Source organism: Diaporthe amygdali (assembly GCF_026229845.1).
Source record: "Diaporthe amygdali strain CAA958 chromosome Unknown NODE_25_length_736740_cov_64_583793, whole genome shotgun sequence".
Classification (NCBI taxonomy): domain Eukaryota; kingdom Fungi; phylum Ascomycota; class Sordariomycetes; order Diaporthales; family Diaporthaceae; genus Diaporthe; species Diaporthe amygdali.
The window spans coordinates 291,052-311,938 of NW_026517045.1; the positions used below are offsets into that span (position 1 = coordinate 291,052).

The 20,887-nt window shown below is 50.7% G+C and overlaps 6 protein-coding genes across 6 annotated transcripts; 2 read left to right on the forward strand and 4 right to left on the reverse strand.

Moving 5' to 3' along the window:
* Window positions 1-100: 100 nt before the first annotated feature.
* Window positions 101-2,596, reverse strand: J7T55_007943 (uncharacterized protein; the record flags this gene model as incomplete). Its single annotated transcript, XM_053131088.1, has 4 exons — window positions 101-123; window positions 493-1,195; window positions 1,335-2,299; window positions 2,365-2,596. The coding sequence occupies 4 exons, from the start codon at window positions 2,594-2,596 to the stop codon at window positions 101-103; spliced, it is 1,923 nt and encodes a 640-aa protein (XP_052990779.1).
* A 1,859-nt stretch (window positions 2,597-4,455) lies between these two features.
* Window positions 4,456-6,776, forward strand: J7T55_007944 (uncharacterized protein; the record flags this gene model as incomplete). Its single annotated transcript, XM_053131089.1, has 3 exons — window positions 4,456-5,534; window positions 5,598-6,357; window positions 6,417-6,776. 3 exons carry the CDS (start codon window positions 4,456-4,458, stop codon window positions 6,774-6,776), a joined length of 2,199 nt encoding a protein of 732 aa, XP_052990780.1.
* A 920-nt stretch (window positions 6,777-7,696) lies between these two features.
* Window positions 7,697-9,453, forward strand: J7T55_007945 (uncharacterized protein; the record flags this gene model as incomplete). Its single annotated transcript, XM_053131090.1, has 5 exons — window positions 7,697-7,846; window positions 7,901-8,035; window positions 8,105-8,738; window positions 8,814-9,125; window positions 9,200-9,453. 5 exons carry the CDS (start codon window positions 7,697-7,699, stop codon window positions 9,451-9,453), a joined length of 1,485 nt encoding a protein of 494 aa, XP_052990781.1.
* Window positions 9,454-9,964: 511 nt separating this feature from the next.
* J7T55_007946 (uncharacterized protein) lies at window positions 9,965-12,053 on the reverse strand (the record flags this gene model as incomplete). The annotated part of the gene is made up of 7 exons (XM_053131091.1): window positions 9,965-10,665; window positions 10,725-11,333; window positions 11,421-11,480; window positions 11,537-11,633; window positions 11,731-11,784; window positions 11,843-11,919; window positions 12,026-12,053. 7 exons carry the CDS (start codon window positions 12,051-12,053, stop codon window positions 9,965-9,967), a joined length of 1,626 nt encoding a protein of 541 aa, XP_052990782.1.
* A 541-nt stretch (window positions 12,054-12,594) lies between these two features.
* Window positions 12,595-15,199, reverse strand: J7T55_007947 (uncharacterized protein; the record flags this gene model as incomplete). The annotated part of the gene is made up of 2 exons (XM_053131092.1): window positions 12,595-12,767; window positions 12,823-15,199. The coding sequence occupies 2 exons, from the start codon at window positions 15,197-15,199 to the stop codon at window positions 12,595-12,597; spliced, it is 2,550 nt and encodes an 849-aa protein (XP_052990783.1).
* A 699-nt stretch (window positions 15,200-15,898) lies between these two features.
* On the reverse strand, window positions 15,899-19,597 carry J7T55_007948 (uncharacterized protein; the record flags this gene model as incomplete). Its single annotated transcript, XM_053131093.1, has 7 exons — window positions 15,899-16,093; window positions 16,187-17,581; window positions 17,640-17,729; window positions 18,220-18,774; window positions 18,894-19,139; window positions 19,214-19,347; window positions 19,450-19,597. The coding sequence occupies 7 exons, from the start codon at window positions 19,595-19,597 to the stop codon at window positions 15,899-15,901; spliced, it is 2,763 nt and encodes a 920-aa protein (XP_052990784.1).
* Between the last annotated feature and the right edge of the window lie 1,290 nt (window positions 19,598-20,887).

A 20,887-nucleotide genomic window follows, 5' to 3' on the forward strand; every position in this document is an offset into this window, starting at 1 on the left:
TGCTGACAAGCTGGCGGGTGTATTGGCAGGGGTGGTGGAACTCGAGGTAAATCAGCAACTATTGTAACTTTCTCAGGTTATTACTCATGTTGTTGCGGCTCTACTTGCTTTCACCCGTCTTGGCTTGGTGTTATCAGATTATAGCCAGTCCACCATGGTGGTCAAGAAACTGCTGTAAAGAGCCAGTCTCAATATTTTATGGTCATTTAGTCGTATCTCGCAAATCAGCCCTAGTTGACACGCCTCCTTGCATATTCCTATTTCCTATTCTTAGGTTTCTCGGTTGAAGTCTGGGCGCAAACGGCCGTAACAGACATTGTCCTTAAATTCAATACAATTATAGCCTGGAGAGGCTCGCCTACTTAGCATCTCGTCATGTTAGAACTAGATGAAAGCCATCTAAACTGGACAAACAAGAAGATGCACAGGGACGATCCCATATTCTCTGAAGGGCCTTTTTGGAGAGACTGAATGTCCCCACGCCTTCCGTACCAACCAGATCAAACCAGCCTAGAAATCGAGTCTGAATGTCGTGGCTTAGAGCTTGGGACCCCGCAACGAAGGCAGGCCAGATCATGGATCCTGCGCGGAGCCCATGTTCCTTCTTGACTTGTGCAATCTGCTCGAGATACTCGATGACCTGGTGCACATACGGTTGGAGGTGTCTTTGATTCATATGAAGACATTTCCGGCAGTAGAAGATGATTAGGGCTTTGTGGAATGCGCGAGTGTAGAGCTGCATTATCAAGCGCTTCTCAGGCGAGACAGGGGCGTCCTCAAAGTGAGCAATAGTATCCTCCACTGGCCAGCCAAGGATCTTCTCTTCAAAGTCTTCGAACTCGGCATGTCCAGGCTGAGAATCTGCGCCGTGGAGAGCGCCATCCGACTGGTATTTTCGTTTGGACCGTATCAACATGTTGGCCTTGCGAATAAGCAACAGTAGACTATTCGGGATACCGTATACGATTGCACAGGACCACCAGCCGAATTGTTCCGCTGCCTCGTACGTGGTGATGAGCGCCGTCAAATCTTCCAAATGGCACCCGGTAATGGTCGATTCATCCGTAGTCGGGGTCACGACACTATTGAAATTTTCGCAGAAGAGTTCGGTAGCCTCCTGCATTGTTCGAATGTACAAAAATATAGTGTGAAGACCTTTGCTCGGCTCTGGAATGTCGCCCTTGGCCTTTCTCAACTGCTCTTGTATCAAAGTATGACATGCCCTCAAATGAATCCCAGAAACCTTTGTGTCAGCAGACATAACCTAAAATCAAGAATTAAGCGATTGCTACGGGTGGCAAAAGGAGGGCGCGGGGTCCTATCTTGGAGCTTACATCAATTGTCACCATAGACAGCATCGCTGCAAGAATCTCGTTGTAGACAGGGAAGTCGAGTGTACCCTGCGAAGCTCCCACGCATGCTTCGAGCAGGCTCAAAGCTTGACACTTGTAGTCAGAGGCTAAATAGCTCCATTTACGACTGTCAGTATCTTCGGCAGTACGAGACTGGATGTTGTTTATGTTATATGCGCTGACAGCCAAGATGGTATGCAAAAGAGCGCGCTTGGATCTCGTCGAGTGGCCAAGGATGTCAAGCTCGATGCTACACAACATAGCTTGCGGGAGGTGAACTTCTTTCCACGGATTATGGCTAGTATCGAGCGTGCCCAAGATTGGAACGACATTATTCGCATAATTTTGCAACAGAATGCGGACATTTGGCGTCAGAAACCCACTTCGTGTATCGGAGGCTGCAGCAGGAGGGAGACGGACCACATATGGCTGAGGTCGCGGGTGAGTCGATTGTTGTGGTGCCTCTGCGTCTCGACTCGAGGAAAGCGATGGCGGGTCGACCACTGTCTCTGAAGCTACAGGCTGTTCCACCATGTGTCCAGCGGCGATGACCGGAACTCCCAAGGGATTGTCCGTAGCATTTGATACGTGAACGAGATAGGGAGTCGAAGGTGACGATTGAGTCTTGGGGTTGCCATGCTCGTCACCGGCGGGCTGGGAGCGGACAGAGATGGCAGAGAGGCTGTCCCTCTGCCACTGGGCTTCGGGGGAATCGTCACTGGGGCTAGCCAGGGTGTCGAAACACTTAGTAGCAGAGTCCGGCGTCATCGTGTCAGACGATAGGGCTGGAGTCACCGCAGACGGCACCGCGGCATCGTGGACGGTTGTGGTTACGGCAAAGACGGAGAAAGGGCCTGATGTTGCTGATTGCAACTGGAGACCTGCTCTGTCTATGTCAGACAAGGCCGTCTCGAGCTCGAGCTCGCTCAGAAGGGTCAAATCGTGTGCTATCGCAGCTCGTCAGTCAGGACAGAGTACGATAACATGACGTGCGGGACAAGGGTGCGCATACCGAGGAGCAGACGACGTCGGTGCTGCTGCCTCTTTTCGTGCGCAAGCGGCTCCTCATGCTGCTGAAGAGTGAGGGCCGAGCGCATGGGCGGCAGCCACTGCAATCGAGTCGCGTAGCCCTCACAGCGTAGGCCCTTGGTCCGGCATTGTAGGCAATATGGCCGCCCTTCGTTGCACTTGAGACGCCGTGCACGACACGTCCAGCAGCCGGTAAAGGTCTTGCGCATCCGCATTGGAGCCTTGCCGAGGCGGATGGCCGGCCGAGTTGACACTGGGGGGCAGACCCGGCTGATCCTTCATCACCGTCGGCCAAGCAGAGATGTGAAGTACGAGGTAGAAGCTACCCAATTCCGTCGCGGTGGCTGTACAGGCGTGCGTTATATCATGTTGGACAAGTCAAGATGTGGAGATATAGAGGTCTAGAGATGACGGACCGCCCAGAAGGCGCTATGGGAGTCGACGCCCCCCCCCCCATCTCGGCTTTGATTCCGACAACACGCTTAACTCTCTTTGACAACCAGATATGCTGGCGTCGTGCGACGTAATCAACACTGCGATACTGTGGTAGCTTTTGCTGATTAATAGGACCAATGCCGATTGTTACAATTTCGCCAGTGAAAATTACCGGCCCGGTTGAAGAAACTTTGGCCCGCAACTACCGTGCCGTTGATAAGCGACGATTCAGCTTGATCTATCGGCACTGCAGGACATTGCCTCAGTACCGCTATCATCGAAGCTTGTCCATCGGGAGAAATTTCCTCTTATTAGAATCGTCTTTGTGTGCCTCTCCGACATCCAATGTAATAGATCCACCGCAGAATCATGAAATCCTGCAGCGCTCTTGGATATTGTCTTGCCTTCATTAGATGCTCCCCTAGGCCCACTGTTGTGCCCAGATTTTGAAAACTAACAAATGAGAAAGTGCCATGGTTCGGCGATCATGGATGGCGTATTGAGCACAACCTATCGGGACAACAATCCTCGAATATCGAGATTTATAGCCTGCAGTACGCCTGCGGACTTGGCTGAGCGCTTCCAAATTCGCCTCGCCCACGATAGCGGTGGCTCAAGCGTCGCGGCTAATTGAAATATGCAAGCAATCAAAGTTAGCTGCAAAGGACTTCCGGAGGCGCTGCAAGCAAAACGTCTGATAAGCATTTTGGGCACCAAAAGCCCGCAAGTACTCCAAAAACATACTTGGTCACCCTATTGACCTCGGGTTATCCACATATACAGGTGTAAAATGGTTAAAATTAAAGGATAGTTGAAATTAAGGTTGAGGATATCATATCAAAATATCAAGGGGTCAGAGATATGAAAAATACATGAGACAAAATTTTGAAAAACTAAAACAATGTTACATATTAATAGAAAAGGATAAAAACATGAAGGATATAGAGAATATAGTAAGTATAAAGATTACAGAGATATAAGGGTATAGTTTAGAGATGTGAAGGTATAGAGAGTACAAAAGATAGCGCAGCTTTCAGCTTATTGCGAGAAGTACTTTAAAATCTTAGGTGTGTATACAGAAATATTGGTACCGGGTGGGCCGACCTTGGCTACTTGCAAGGGACAGTGGCACTGATGATGTGCCTCTTGATGCCAAGGCAACGGCAGGCTACTGACCACAACAATGACGGGAAGATGAACCGACTGCTTACCGTGCAGATGTCGGTCTTGGAATATGCACGAAGTATTATTCCAATCTTGGAAGGTTTCGTCTTCACTTTGCAAGCTCTGCATCTTGTCCAATTAATGGACGAATGAGTGTTAGACAAATTACGTCAGTCTCGCAGCTCAGCTTGTCGCATCAGACCTGAACATCCCCTTTCGGGAAGTATTCGACGACACCATCGTTTGCGTTGCTGGTGCACTTACTTCAGCATCATCATCTTCCAGTAGCGAAATATCTTCCTGAATGGGCCTTTCGTGTATAAATATTGCGGCATCGTCTATGGAAACCGACACCGTCCCCGTTGCTGATGTGTGCATAAATGTGCCTGCTGAGGGTTCCCCGTCATCTGCTATCATCCATACCTGCTATACACATTTGATCCATCCTCCAATCCGACTTTTTTTGACTTGAATCATGTCTGAGTCTGCCGACCTGCGTATTGCTTCCAAGCGAGCCTATTACGACAACAACAAGCCATATGGGGAGTCCGAAACCATCACCCTGTACATCTACAATGCCGGACCTGATCGAGCTGTGGCTCCTACCGTCAAAGCCGGCTACTCCTATTCTATGAACTATGAACAAGTCACAACTAGCCTCCGTCAGGCACAGGAGTGGGGTCAACCATCTGAAGTCATCACCATTCCTGGGTCTCTTACTTGGGCCGACCTGCCCAATCCGTCCAGTCACTACGAGGGGTGGGACATGTTGACCACTCTACCTGATGTTCCAGGCGGCACACTCATGGAGCTCAACTTGTCATTTCCTATGCTACACCAGTCCTCCAATGCCGATTATACGATGAAGGCGTCGGTGTCGTCCTCCACTGACGATCCGCAGCCGGGCAATAACTCGACGACATATATCATCACCCCCAACCACCACGACGACGGTCCAGACTACTGGAACACTCCCGGCGACGTCTCCAACCTGGACTTTAAGGGCTTGACTGCCGTTGTGCCACTTTCGCAGGCAGATCTGCGGGTTGCCTCTGCCCGGGCCTACTACAATAACGACTTACCCTATGGGGAGAGCGAGACGTTGACGTTCTTCATTTTTAACGCTGGGCCAACCATTGCTACCCAGTCTCTACTAAAGGCGGGCTATACGTGGTCGATGGACTACAGCAAGGTGTCCTGCAGCGGTGGTCAGGTATGGGTGCCTGATGGCACCAATCCTTCGCCGAGTCTAGACGTCTACGAGTGGCAGCCGCTGGATGACTTGAGCTGCCGTATTGCGGACTGGGATGTCATCTGCGCCATGCCCAACATCCCGCCCAGCGTGTTATACCGTATTGAGATCGTTTTCCCAATGACCCATGACACTTCATACAAGGATTATACCGCCACCGCATCTGTTTCCTCTGACGCTGCGATGCTCAATCCCAGCAGCACTTCCACGACGTACATCATCACCCCCAATCATGTCAACGATGGTGAGGAGTACTGGAAAACCCCAGGGAACATCTCCCAGCTGGACGGTTCCTCCACTCCGTCTGGGAGTTGCACGTGCTTGACTGGCTGGGCGCTCGATGTCCCGGTCGTCGTGTGAGACAGCAACGGGCGCCGGCAGATCCCGCTGGGCGACCTTGAGGGAGAGATCACCAAGACGCAACTTATGAGCTATGACCTCGGGCAGAGAACTTTGTTGCCCAAGATGGCCGCCGACGTCGAATACGGCACCTCGTCCGCATTCACTGTCGTGTCCTTCTCCACAGATGGAAAGACGCAACTGTCCTATCGTGCCCACCCGGACACGATGTTGTACCTGTATCCCCAGACTGTCAAAGTAGGCCAGGACCAGCTGCGTATTGGCTACTGGCTCCCGGTGCGGATGCTCTGGGTGGGTGCCAAGGTGAGAGGGATGAGCGCCAACGGCTCCGAGACAGAAGTATATGTGACCAACATCCACCAGACCGAGGGAGCGGAGATCCGCAGCGCCGAGCCGCACATGGTGAGCCAGAGCCACAGCTACGTGGTCGGGACCGAGGCCGCGGGCGGCGTCCTCGTGCATAACCCGAAGGATGACCAGCGCTGTGGCAACGCCAACGTCGCCGCCATCCTGCTCGCCGTCGCGATGATTGCAAGCGACCTGGTCGCGACGACGACGCCGGCGCCAGACGAGACGGATCAACCGCACGGCTATAGGCTCCGGCACAGACGCACTACAGACCCGCCCCTGCCGCCGCCCCCGGCCGAGCCGCCCATCCTGCCCGCAGACGTGCCCCGGCGCGACGAAGACGGCAACTGGCTGATCTACCTGTACGAGGAAGACACCCCAGGGGCAGTAGAGAACGCCCGCTTCGCGGTGAACGAGGTGAACCATCCTTGGCAGCTCACCTACGATCCCAGGGGCACGCCTGCCCGGCGGTCCAGTCCACAGGGCAGTACCAGTCGCAGAGGGAGCTCCTCCAGCTCACTACCCAGGAGCTTGGGGGAGGGTCTGGCAGTACAGGGCAGCTCGATCGCGACGAGTACCCGCCGGCCATCGCTCACGAGGGGGGCGCTGGTGCCGTCGTCACGTATATCGAGGCCGGAGACAACCGCAGGGCCGGTAGCCTGATGGGCCAGCAGTTCAACAACTACCGCATGGACCCGCAGCCCGATGGGCATCGGCCACTCCAGCAGGGGGACACGTTCCGGTTTGCTATCATCCACAGGAATATGGCCGGCGTCGAGTACCTAGGAGACGACCTCAGTACCGAGTCGCAGATTGAGCGCCCACCTACAGACTGATCGACAGCCCTGGGTTGTTGATTACCAGGCAGCGTACCGTGATCTTATACGCAAGCAATCGCACAATAGCTAAAGGTTTCCATTTTTCTGTCATGAATGTATGGGCCTTCGCCTCGAAATTACATAGGCCTCAAGAGACAAAGAACTGTGAGAATTTTGAAAGTATCCTTGATTGGTATTCTAGATTCATGAGATTGTGCGTCTACAAGTGTCTCTCTCTTGAAGAATAAGTGACTTGAAAAACTCTTATATCGGGGGTGCTTCAGGATTGTAGTCGAGGGTCGTTGATCTTCTACTATCTCCCAATAATATTACTATCTTCAATGTCGGCTTTGTTTCCCGGAAACAAAGCATTGTATCCTCTCACAGCTAGTTCTGTCGCTCACTTAATGATAAAAGACTAATAAAAATTACTTGAGTATTTTAGTCGCCGACGCGGCCATATTATAAGGAAAGCTAACGGCCGATTTGAGATGCCAGGCCCGGAATGACGCCATGCACGTCTAGTGCTATTGTGTACTTTGTTGTAGCCTATAGTTCGAATGAACTTTAATATCGCCAAGTTGCCAATGCTTCGTTTGCCAACGCAAGCTTACGCTAAGCCTCTTGCTTCCTTCCTGATTCAGCCATGACCAAGAAAACGGTCGATGCACCGATAGCTGGGCACTGCGAGATCATCGGGCGTAAGAGCAGAAATGGCTGACCCAGTGTGGTCCACTGCAAATGCCCAGAGATACGATCCGGCAGGTCGGTTCGGGTACATCTCTCGATGGCGACCTTCTTGCTGAGGGGATGCTTAGGTGGAGAGTTGTCGGAGTGCTTATAAGGAGCTGCAGATCTCCGAGCATGCTTGGTGGATGTATCAACCAGATCCCCCCTCCTATCTGGAGACAGTAGTGAATCCTTCCACAGCCTTGAAAATGGTTAGAAAACAGTCATATGCGGCGATCTTGGCCGCAGTTGTATCCTTTCACAAGACGGCCGGTGTAGAAATCGACATGACCCATGTCGCATCGTCTCAGGAATATCTGTCGGGCAAGGTTCACGCCAGAAGCATGGCAGCCAAAACTGTGAGTCTGGCTCTCGAAGTTTGTTTCACTTCACGCGCAGCTGACATGAGATAGGCACAATGGGACTCGGAATTAGCGGCAGGGTTGATGCAAAGTGCTCAGTACCCTGAGTTGAGTTATACTCCCTGTATCGACGGCCTCGCCGCAGCCATTCCCGGAGATGCCAACAACACCTTTCAGTGCAACAATGTGTGTATTGTCAACAACATTTCATGAGAAAGAATAATTGCGCATTGTATGGCCACTGAAAATTCTTAGATCGACCTGTATCATTTTCTTTCTCATGCAGATCTCGGAAGCACACAAGGTTTCGGGTCCTCCTCGTGGGGATGGACATCCGAGGATGGGCGAGAGTTCGTCGCCATCGGCCAGTACGATGGAACAGCTTTCGCAGAAATCACGTCCGAGGGCAAACTGCTCTACCTCGGGCGACTCCCACAATACGATCCCATCGGCTCGAGATGGCGAGAGATCAGGACCCTGGGCGACCTGGCCATCATCGGCTCGGAGGCTATCGTGCACGGTGTGCAGATATTCGACATGAAGAAGCTTCTCGATGTGGACCCGGCCAGCCCGACTGTCTTCACCCAGGAGGATCTTACTGGTCACTTCAACAAGCTGCCTGTTGGAAGAACGCACAACATCGTGGTGAATGAAGAGCTTGGCTATGCCATCGCTGCTGGATCTGTCGGCGGCAACGAGACTGTGCGGAACCGTGACAATCTACCGTGCCGTGGAGGGCTAATTTTTATCAACATGACCGATCCTTCTAACCCCACCACACCCGGGTGCGCTGCCGGTGATGGCTACGTGCACGATGCGCAATGTCTTGTCTACCGTGGGCCAGATGCACGTTACCAGGGCCGTGATATCTGTTATGGTTACAATGAAGGTAGGACTTATTACTATTGCATTAACGACCTCCTTCTTTCAATACAATGATTAACGTTAACCTGGAATTATATAGACACTCTTACGATATACGATGTCACAAACAAGATTGGCAATTTCACCAAGCTGATCTCTCGCACCTCATATATCGGTGCCAAGTACATTCACCAAGGTGCTGTGCTTGATATATCCAATCAGGAGTTCCTTGTGCTCGACGATGAGCTAGATGAGCGTGACGGTACAGAAGGCCCAGCGACCAACAAGTTGCCCATCACATACATTTTCGACATCCGCGATCTCGAGTCGCCCAAATTGACTGGTTATTATGAGGGAAAGACTCGTTCCATTGATCACAACCAGTACATCGTTGATGGGTATAATTATCAGTGTGAGTTTACCCCAGTTGGAGCCAGTCTGTGCATCTACAGCCCAGCCACACAAATGCTCATCTCTTTTCAACAGCAAACTACGGTGCGGGGCTGCGTGTCCTCGACGTCTCCTCGATCCCGTCTGACCCAACTGGTGCCGGGGTCTGCGAAGCCGGGTTCTTCGACATCCACCCTGAGGACGATGGGGCCGAGGGAGGCGGGCTAGTCGCGTTCCTCGGCACCTGGTCTTCGTACGCGTACTTCAAGTCTGGTTTCATCTACATCAACACCATTGAACGAGGCTCGTTCGTGGTCAAAATGACAAGCAAGACTTGCCAGGAGGCATAAGGTTGAAGATTGACCAGAACTTAACTTGAATATGAGGGCAGACTTTTGGTTGATCATATCCAATTTTGTCCATATGAATATAAAAAAGAACTAAGACGTCCTGTCCTTGACATGCATGCGCCACAGACATACATTTCGTGTCTGTTCTCCGTGGATCAACCTTTCTATTGGGCGTTTTTGGCACTATGGTTCAAACAATCTTCGCCTCTAACGTAAGGTAAAGCATGGAACAGTATTAACAGATGTGAAATTGAGACTTTAAAGGAGGCCGTGATCATGAAGCCGCTGGCGGATGGTCCACGGTTCAAATTTTGCTGTATTTCATGTGAACTTGGATAGTATTAGACAAATGATACTCTGAGCTATCAAGTCCCCCCCCCCCCCTAGCCCTTGTGTAACCTTCACCCCTAGGTAGCCACGAGTCTTTTCGGAAGGGGCTTAACCTTCGGCTATAATATTGCTTGTCGTATATTTAGCATTCGAGCTATCCCATCTACCTTATCCAACCCACTCATACTTGCTCTACCAACTCCTTCCAGTGCTGTCCTCGAGGCTTGAAAACCAGATTTGGACCTTTATGCTCAGCCGTAATGACATCGTAAACTTGGAACTCACTCTTTCTCTCCCTTCCCTTCCCTAGACCAGGACCGCCTTCTCCAAGCTCATCGGCTTTGCCTTTTGCTCTCTCAAAATCGAAATACCAGATTGTCTTCGCTACGGTTAAACTTGCCTCGAGATACGCTACAGCTCTACCTCCACAGCTCCTACTTCCGACTGCAAACGGAGCAAAAGCACGCATAGTGTCAGTAGTCTCACTGCCCTTTTCAGTCCCCAAGTGTCGTTCGGGTCGGAAAATGAACGGCTCTGGGAAGTACTTCTCATTATGTAGGAGACTGTATGGGCTGAGGCCAACCATGGTTCCTGGAGTGACCACATGGCCGTCGACAATGAACGGTTTGCCAACCTCTGACGGTAACGCGAGATCCTGCTGGCGCCATAATGTGCCGATAGATGAAGGGGACATTCTCAGCGTCTCATTGATCACGGCGCGAAGGAATTTGCAGCTCGCAAGCTGTGGACCACTGCGAATGTCGCGGCCAGAGGAGAAAGTGGTTCGAATTTCGGAAGCAAGCCTGTGGTAGATCTCGAGATTCCTGGAGAGATAGAAAAGCACTGCGCTCATGAGCGCTGATGTAGTGGCCCCACCTGAAGCTAATCGTAAGCATGACGGATATTCGAGGTTTGAATACCGATCTAGCGAGGGCACATACCCGCTGTGATGAAGAACACCGCTTCTGCCCAGAGCTCACTTTCAAGCAAGCCTTCATCGCTGCTTTTCTTGTCGCTCAACGCTATTTTGTACAGATCATGCTTCGCATCTCTGTCCAAGGCCATTCGAGCCTCAACCATATTCTGTATGGACTTACGAAAATCTTCAGAAGCTTTGTGAGCCAACCAGGCGATAAGGGCGTCCAAAAGCTTCGAAGTGGAAGGCCAATTCATATACAAGGCGATGCGACCGCTGACTTGTGAGAACGCTTCCAGAAGTGGGCGATTCGTCTCTTCGGTCTGGGTGCTCAGGGGATAGCCAAAGCCAAGATGACAGATAACATCTGCCGCGAGGCGGGAGCACCGTGGCGAAACATCGACCACCGCACCCTTCCGGGCTGATTTGAGAATTTCTGAGAGGAAAATATCCACTTGAGAATTCATCACGGGCTCGAAGCTACGCATAGAAAGTTCAGAAATAACCTTTCCAATGATGCGTTGCTTCCGGCCGTGTTCTGCCTGATCTAAGGTGTCAAAAAGACTAGGGCTCGGAACTAGGCGAGAATCAACGTAGGCTTGGCCTTTGGTCACTCCCGGGTTGAGAAAGATATCTGGTTGTTGATTCATTAGCTGAGGCCCTTGTGTGCGTGCGCATGAATTGGGAGCCTGGACCAGTGCATAAACACCAGACAACGTACCTTGCAGTGCGCCCACGGAATTAAACATGAGTCGGTTGGGAGCTTGCCGATATACAGGACCTGGGATCGAGTGCTTAGCGCATGGTTGTTAAGGGCGACCCAGCGGTTTCTCTTACCATATTGTAAGTGGTTCTGATAAGTGGCGAGATGAGCCCGTTTTGTGAGAGCATTGATGCCCCCGTAAGCATCAGTAATTTTCGCCCAAAAAGGACCCTGATGAAAGTTAGAGCCATGTAGTTCTGTTTCAAACTCGAGACACAAACAAACAAATATATGCCAAACCATCATGAACGAGGAGAAGACTACTTACAGGGAATCCTCTCAATGGGTGGAAGTGAAGCTGATAGATCATCAGCAAGCATAACTGCGGTAAAAATTAGTATCAGTATCGATCAGCTCGGAGACTGGTCTTGCACCCATACCGTAAGGATCAGTCCATATGTGAGGGCGTAGACGAAGAAGTTGAAGTATAACATCCTTAGAACTAACCGTACTGCGCCTGCGTTCGCATTAGGGCTTTAGTCTCACAACTTGCAGCGTATGTAATTAAAAAAGAGAACAGCAGACCAAAAGCGCGTTCAAGACGAAGAGTGTTCAAGACGCACTGCCTTGAATAGAGATGAGCTGTATCATAGTGTGAAATATGCGCTAAAGCTGCGGGGCCGAATGTGAATGTTGGTTGCTGTGACTTTGAAAAAAAAGTGCACATGTGGAGCTTCAAGCCAGTTGGGCTGACAGCAGAGTGCACCCGGATGTGCCATCGAGGCACAGAGAGTTGCATCATGCATCCGTACTACCTTAACCCATCAGCCCATGACATTGCCCTTGAACGTTTGTAGCCATCCATGCTCTGCTAGCTTCTCTAGTGGGGCTATTTTATGTATGCGCATGCAGCTGTTGGTGATGAAACTTTGTCAACTTTAGCCTCGTTATCACCAACCAGCGCCTAGCGAATCCACGACGCAGGCGAGGGCAGCATTCTCAATCTGACCCTCGAGAATTTTCAAAAGAGTGATTGGGGGCTGCCTTGACGTCGCATTTCGGCGTTCAACAAGATACATGAGTTTAAAACCCACCAAACGAGAAGAAAATCCCTGTACGTGAAAGCGAGTAATTACTATAAGCATACACGCGTGCAATCCACTAGAGAAAAGCGCAGCGGTCACCCTTCCCTTTAGATTCTTGTGTCGACAGAAATGCCTGTCGCGTCCGGGAACATGGCTTGAATATCACACAGCATCTTCTTTGCCGGAATCATAAGTGCCAAGCAATCCCCTGGGAACACCGCAATGATCATGCCGTAAAGCTTCTGGTCGTGGACAACCCACGACCCGGAGGAGCCCTTGGCTGCAGTGAGGGTCAGCATGATTTAATTCAAGAATGACGAGTTTTAAGTACTCACCTAGGTCTCTCTCAAGCCGGACTCTGCTGGTTTCAATAGCCGCCCCACGCATACTGAAGTGGAACTTGCCAGGTAGCAGCGTGCCGTTGACTGCTTGTTCGGGACCGAGTAGGACCACTACGGGAAGCATGTATTCGATTTCCTCCTCATTGGTACTGACCACGTCCTTTGCCATCATGGTGTCTTGTTCGATGTAGTAATTCGATAAACTTTGGCGATGTGTTGAAAGAATGGGAAACAGTGCCAGGTCACCAGACAAAACATCGTGAACGTGCGATTCCACCTGGTGCACTTGTTTCTGTGATGCCGGAGGGAAATTGATGCCAACGAATCCTGCCGACAGGTCATGATTGATACTCGTCCAAATTGTTACATCGCTTAGATCTAATGCAACAACACTCTGGACTCCGGCATCTAGGATATCTTCAGCCTTGGCGTGAACATTTGCGCTCTCTTCCTCGTCTTCTGACTCAGAATCTGAGCTGTCAGACAACCAAGAGACCAGGGGTCCGTAACCATCTAGGTTCTGTGGTGCCCTTTCTATGACCTGACGAATCAGACCGTGCCCTGAGGTCACTCCGTAGAGTTTTGTCTCCTTCTCACGCGTGATGGCGATAGCGCCACCCATTTTTGAGGAACTCCGACTGGCTTCGATTCGACCGCTCCATATCGATGAAACGCAGCTCAGACCTATAAGCGACGTTGTCCGTCTCGAGCGCACGTGGAGGTACAATTCAGTATCTTCCGAAAGCCTAATGCCGCTCTTGCGGTCATGGACCCTGTTCAATTGTGAACTATCATGATCAGTGCGCTCCGACTTTTTACGGGTTAGCTTCTGAGTTGCATTTATGATCAGCAGTGGGTCACTTTCGCCTGGGCTTGGTTTCATACGCTCCTCTAAATGGCCCGTCTTCGAGGCGAGACCATTCTGTCTCGTATTGTGGGTGAGGTGGCTTTCCGGATGGCTGCGGCGCCGATTGCGGCTAGAAGACACGGTTATGATCCCCTCGCGGTGGTCTAGGGAACTCGGTATCGCCGGTATCATCTGAAGCTTTGTGATTTTCTCATAGGTTCGTTTATCAATGAGTCGTTGATCTCGGAGGTGATTCAACAAGTACCCATCCATTTGTATGTTCTCGCCCATGAAGCCATCATGAATAAAGTGGTCCCGAATGTGCCGCATCCGTATCATGAAATTGGATCGAACATCTCCGCCAGAGGTCTCCTGCGCATCAAATTGGTGCTCGGAACAAAACCAACAGCGAAGCTTTGAAGGAAATTTGCTCTGCAAATGCTCTTCGATATGATCCATCCAAGCTTGTTCTTCGTCGACGTGAAAGATGCCACGGCAACCGCTTAGGCTTCTGAATTCGCAAGGCAGCTCCCACTTAGAATTCGACAGTGTAGAACTCCATGGCGCATATCTCGATAATTTGGATATTGATGGCTTAGATCTCGATCGAGCAGAACTTGATGGCGCAGAACTCGATGGTGCAGAACTCGATGACGAACTCCAAGGCCCAGAGGTCGCCGTCGTACAACTCGATGAATATTGAGGCACATTCTCTCCGGTAATGGATTCAACGTTATAATGGTAGCCATTCGCCATAGCCCAAGATTCGACATAATTTGTACCGTCATATGACCGTTTTGTCAAACCAGCCTGCCCCTCGACATTTCGGGTGCATTCGTCATCGATGGAATGGTTTGAAACAAAATTCCTCGATCCTCCGATAGGGGTAGTGCATGCTTCCAATGTAGGATGAGCAAAGTTTTCAGTCGGGAGTTCTTCTTCATCAGCTGACAGCAGCGGGCCGCCCTTATGTACAAAGTGAACGTCGTAAGGGCTCAGCCAGACCAGATGCTTGACATCGTTCTCTACAATCTTGCGGCACCATTTGCTGCCGCAAACGAGCCATATGCAAGGCCTTAGTCGCACTTTGGTCGAGCCGGGCTTCAGAATCCCTGACATTCGCATTTCGATCATGAGCATGCTTTCGGCCCACGGCTTGCGGTGACTCTTGGCCCTGATCTTTCCGAGAGCACTTGTCAGGTCCACTTCCAGCCGTCGAATGACGTCTGCAATCTCTTGCTCCGTCAGGGAAGGTGGCCGGATCTCGTGTCTTGCCAGATATACCCGTGGCGAGTGCTCGCGGACGTCGACAGACGTGATATCCATCTCGATTACATCCGTCATAGGGGTGGCAGGTGGTGTTGCGACAGATCTTGCGTGAGCTAATATGCGAGCATTTTGAAGGTCCTCTTCTTTCGGGGAGTCGCTCGGCCCATCATTGACGTTGGAGGTGGCTGAGGCATCGTTTTGCCCGTGTTCGGAGCCTTCCGGTGTAAAAGGTTCTGACTGAGAATTCTGTGACATATAGGGCAAGATGAAGGTAGATTTTGATGGGTCTTGAGACGCGTGTAGGTGAGCCTTCTATTATCTTTACAGGCCGTGGTTGAGAACGAAAAGGTCTGTAGCCCATAGCAAAGTGGTGAGGGGTTCTCAGGAGATCATTTGTGGCTGTGACGGACTCATTTCACCAATGATACAATCTGGTATGCCCTGCTGCCCAATCGTCATTGGGGCTGTACAGATAAGATGCAAGACGTGCAGCTTGCGGTGGCGCGGCATGTCGTCTGACATGCAAGAGAGCGCTCGACCTCATCTTGAGGGAGGATTGCAATTCAGATTTCCGTGTTCATGCTCGGGAATGCCCTAGCAGCATAATCGTGGACCAAGAATCCAAAAAGGAGAATGTCTTTGAAGTTTGCCTGACATCTTAAGTGGTACCTATATCAGTGCCTACTTCTTCGTCTTAACAACCACTCATGGATCGAGAATATTCCTGCTCCGATTGCTGGTTCAACAAGGAGAATAGAAGTTAGTTTGATGCTACTGCGCTAGAATGAAATCCATTCAAATGGCGAGTAACATAGATCTTAACAGATAGAAAGGATTGATGACAACCCAGGGGCACGGATTGCATGCGAATTTTCAAAGACGCCTGACAAGCACGGTGGAATTGGAAGACCATCGTAACAGCCCTGGACAGCGTCTTCAGTATAGAGACATAGCCTAGTCTGACTTGGTCCGTCGGATGACGCTGCAGATGAGGCCAGTCTGCCAGACAAACCAGTAGTCATGCAGAGTCCATTCTTTCGCAGGGTCAGCCAGCTCAAAGTCAAAAGTCCTCAGCAGTTGCGGCACCAGTTTCGATATCTCCAGCAGTGAGACATTCTTGCCTAGACAAGTCCTAGATCCGCCGCCAAACTATATAGTTGTCAGTAGTTGGCAAAGAGGGCATGGTAAGAAGCATCCTGATAGGCAAGATGGAAAATTCAAATGCAGAAAAGTGCAACGCACCGCGAGAAAGTTTCTCTCCATCAGTCTTAGCTGAGCCGTGTCCGCTTCGAGCCATCTTTCCGGCCGGAATGTGTATGCATCCTTCCCATACACTGATCGATCTCTCGCCGCAACCCATGGGTTGATACCTACAACAGTCCCCTCCGGCAGCCAGACGCCGCCTATCTCAGCGCCACCTGTTGGCACCACGCGCTCGAGAAGGAGGCCGACTGCGGGATGCATACGCAGAGCCTCCTTGACGACCGCCTGGAAGTACTTGAGCTGCTGTGCTTCTTCGAAGGTGACTGGTTCCGACAGCCGGCCGTTTCGCTCCGCCTCGTCAATCTCAGCGAGGAGCTTGTCGTGTGCTTCTGGGTTGCGGCACAGGTTGTAGAACAGAGCCCGCAGGCTCGCCGCCGTGGTGTCGCTTCCGGCTAGGACATTTGCGGCGGCGTGGGCCATCAGATCCGAGTCATCCATTACCTTCTCGCCGTCCTTGAAGCGTTTGAAGCGGCCAAGTAGGTCATTTAGCTCCATCGTATTAGGGTCCTTGCTCTGGCGGCGCTGCACCTGTTGCACTATAAAGCCTATGAGATACTTGGTCGGATTTAGAGAGTCGGTATCTCGGAGAAAGCTGGTGACCCAGCTCACCAGATGGTTGCCGGATAGATATTTGTGCAGGTATGGTGCTTGCCCGATGGTGCTGACGTATTTCAGTCGGGTCGAGAGCGCGTGGATGATCCCCTGTACGTCGCTCTCTGACTCCATGAACCCGAGACGGTTGGAGAACGCGATGGACGTGATCACGTCGAAGGCATACCAATGCAGCCATTCGCCAAGGTCTATATCGTTCCCCACCAACCCCTCGAGCTTCTCGGTGAGTATGCCAGAGCACTCGTCATTCATCGGCTCAAGCTCCTTCATCGTGCTCATGGAATAGGCCGCTGCGACAGGTCTCTTCTTCACTCGATGCTTCATCTCGTCTCGCTCGGAAAATGTCGTGGTTGTTCCGTCGAGGTTGAACATGTCGTAGAACTCGCTCTTCCAGAACCGGGTGCTGATGCCGTACAACAGCGGGATCAAGCTGCCGTCGGAGAAGGAGACGTGCTTCGTTCCTATGCGGACAAGCGAGCCGTACTTGTCGTGCAACTTAAGGTGGTAGTTCATCTGCTGTCCGCCGAAGCAGCTCCACAAGCGGTCGAGATTGGATATGCTTGCCAAAAATGGCCCAGGAATATTGCGGAGACCCGGTCGATAGCGGATTACAAGGACCCTTATAATGCCCAAGGTGGCTGTAAAGAGCACGAGGCTCATTACAAGCTCTTGCGAGCCGCCACTCCATAGTCTTCTGAACACTGTATTCGCTTCCATATCGATCGCCGATGTTGTTGCGACGTCGAAAATTCGGGCGATCATCTCGCATTGAAAGGGGTTAAATACATTTCGCGCGGCAGGCTCGGAGCCTAAGTTTCACCTGCAGGACGCCGGCTGTTGTCGTCGGCCCAAGGTTGGGGTAGACGGAGATGGTGCTTAAATCCCCGGTTGCCATGTCCGAAGTGTAGGCCTTGCGAAGACAAAAGCAAGATAATCATTTGTAAGAAATCTATTTGAAATCAACTTGAAATTTTGCGAAGCGCACCGAAGGGGTAAACGCGTGTTGCGCCTGATTCCAACATGGAGATGTCGTTACGCGGGCATGTCAGTCTCCTCGGCACTCCAAGGTTCGGTTCTTCAATTCTCTCGTGGGCAGTCTGCGATGCTCATGGTCGCTCGATTTGATTCTGCTGTCTCTTTTCAATAGTCGCCAATTCCAGATTGGAATCAATTTGCATGTGTATCATGTTCACAAAATCCAAGTGTGAGACAAAAATAAAAACCATGAAGCACAATATCCTCCGCGATTTGGAACGCATCATTTGGGAGTTGGTCAATATTAGATTATTTGGGAATTCAAAATTTAAATTACATACGTAAATACCCCAGGTTCGAGTACCCTCTTAACACCTTCATGCGGAAAGCAGAAAACAAAATGAATCAATAGTCTAAGCGCCTACATTCATGGTAGCTGTACGGCGCGCTCTACGATCAGCTATACGACGGGACCTCCTCGGCGCTCTTGGCTCTGGAATCCACATGTTTTGAGAATCTTTTACAAGTTTCGGTTTCGTCAACCTGCCTCGGTAAGTCCTCGACCCGTTGGACACACGGCGCTGTTTTTCCTTGGGAGCAGCAGCCGCCTCCCCCAGGGTCCTAAGCTTTCTCTTTGCTCTCCGCGTCTGTACACTGCCCGCCTCGCCGGCCTGAGGCTGCTCGGTACGGCCCCTGCCAACTTTCCCCTTGAAGCCGCCGTACGTGCCGACGCCGGTGGCGTCGACGGTACGGTCGGGATGCACGCGCCTTCGGTACTCCTCAGACGTGTGCGGGTAGGGAAACGCGTCGCACTGGCAGGGTTGGTCGGCGTTCAAGTACGTGGGCCCGTAGTCGATGGTTATTTCTTCACCGGCCGCGACATCGCGGGTCGTTTCAAACACCATGACGGCGCGCCTGCCGTACATAGCAATCATTGGCTCAGTGTTACAGTCACAGTGATGGTTCACGTAACGAGTGATCTGTTTGTTTTTGTCGCTTGTCAGTACTTTTACTTCATGGTTTCACGGCTTTTTGATTCCAAAACGGGAAGCAAAAGGCTCAGACGGAGGGCTTGCAAGGTTTTAGAGGGATGACTTACATTACCGTACATTTCCGCATTGGAGTCAGCTCGATTCTCAACCGTGAAAATGTAGCGATTATCAAGGGCATGGGCATAATCAAGAGGCATAAGACGGCCTAGGTACTCGCCTATTAATGTTCCCCTCGGTATGCGTGCCCATGCGAACACTCCATAGCCCCATCTTGCCTGTCTGATTTGCAGCTTCGTGTCGGCCGTGTCCTCGAAATCAAATTTAGCAATCTCGATACAATTCTGCCCCTCACACTATCATAACATTACTATTAGTACATGAGACGCATGAGATGTAGAAATTGAATTGTGATAAGACAACGACTTACAGCAGAGCCGGCTTGCTCGCATACAAAGCAGATGAGGTCATCTATGTTGTGGCCGAGAATGTCTGGTACTGTATCTACCCCGTTGGGTGGACCCATGCCATCTCCTCTGTCCAAGCCTCGATTGTTCGCTTGCCCTTCAGCATCATGCATTGTTAGCGGCTGAAACTTCCTAGCTCAGTAAGACAGTACAGTATGTAGTATGACGTATCAATAATAAAGACATTTGGAATACTCACAGTCTACAGGATCAAGAACGTAGTCCTCAATCACTCTGGGATGCGTATTATCATTAGAGAGAATGTCGATGAGGGTATCTTGCTGTTCATCATAGTACTGAAATACAGGTAGTGTATCAAGATCGGGTAAAACTGCAGGGCCAGCCATTTCGAATGTGTTTACATGCAATTTAAGTCAGTCAGTATTTGAGTCTGTTGCGATTACAAATTTTAGATTAATTGTTCTTGAAGTTTACAATTTCTCACCTTGTTGGGATCTTTCCTCTTTTACTTATGTCCAGAAGGATTCATTGTGACAGTTACTGTTGCCGTTCCGCTCTCATGTTCCGTCCCTAGCGCTTTGTTCCGCAAATCAAGAGTTACCATATATAACCAAATCAAGGAAAACCTGATCGGCAGGTGTCCCCATGAGGATCCCGAAAAACCCTTATATTCATATCTCTTTATGTTTGCACATATGGACTCATGCCGTCTTCAAGTCATCATCTGAAAATAGTAAGTGCTTACATCTAGCCTACATATGATTGTATCGCAATGACCTCATCCATGATTTAGATTATCGCGCTTTGAATAGTGGTACAGATACCTGGTAGTGAGTCTTGTCAAACAGACAGATCCTTTAGGTAGTGGTCGTAACAACACTCAGAAGAGCAGCGTCTCGAAGTATCTGCAGGGTCGGTAGCCTAGTTGTCCAGATTGAGACTACCCGTGTCATTACAAGTGTTATTCCTGGATAAGACAAAGCCAGGGGAGTTATTGAGCAACAAGTGGATAAAGTAAGATGACATTGCGACGCTCTCCCTCAGATATATGACCTTCTCATGGCTGGGTGTATTGTTCTTTGGCTATCATGATCTTAAGCTCTTGACGAGCTCAACCTCGGGTGCCCGCCTCGTGGTCACAGCATCTTTAGGAGGGATAAGTAGAAGAACAAGTGGTGCTGTAGGATACCATTTGTAGGATAACCACCCGTAGGATAACCATCCGTAGGTAACCGCCCGGTTGATACTCTCTGAGGATACCCTCTTTTGGAATGACCTCCCATGGGATACACTTCCTATAATAACTTCTTGTAGTACATCTTATTGGACAATTTTCTATGCGGGGAAGTAGGTGAAGCCATACGGGGGCTCTGCAATGACGTGTCACGAGTTTTGAGACTGTTGCGGCGTTGTCCTTTTATAGCCTTTGGTGGGGGTGGGAGTGAAGCGGGGGTACTCATTCAGTAGGCCTCCCACCTACGCGAGCGTTTTATAAGCACCCACCGCAGATACGTCATAATCCCGGCGAATTTGCAGACTGAAAAGAGCAGTTCAAGTAGCCAGGTACCAGGCAGGTGCTTTCAAGATATTGACGTTTGAATTGAAGACCACTGCAATTGAGGTCACTCGGAAAAAGAGATTCGCAGGAAATGGCCGTTTGCTCACGAACTGTTACT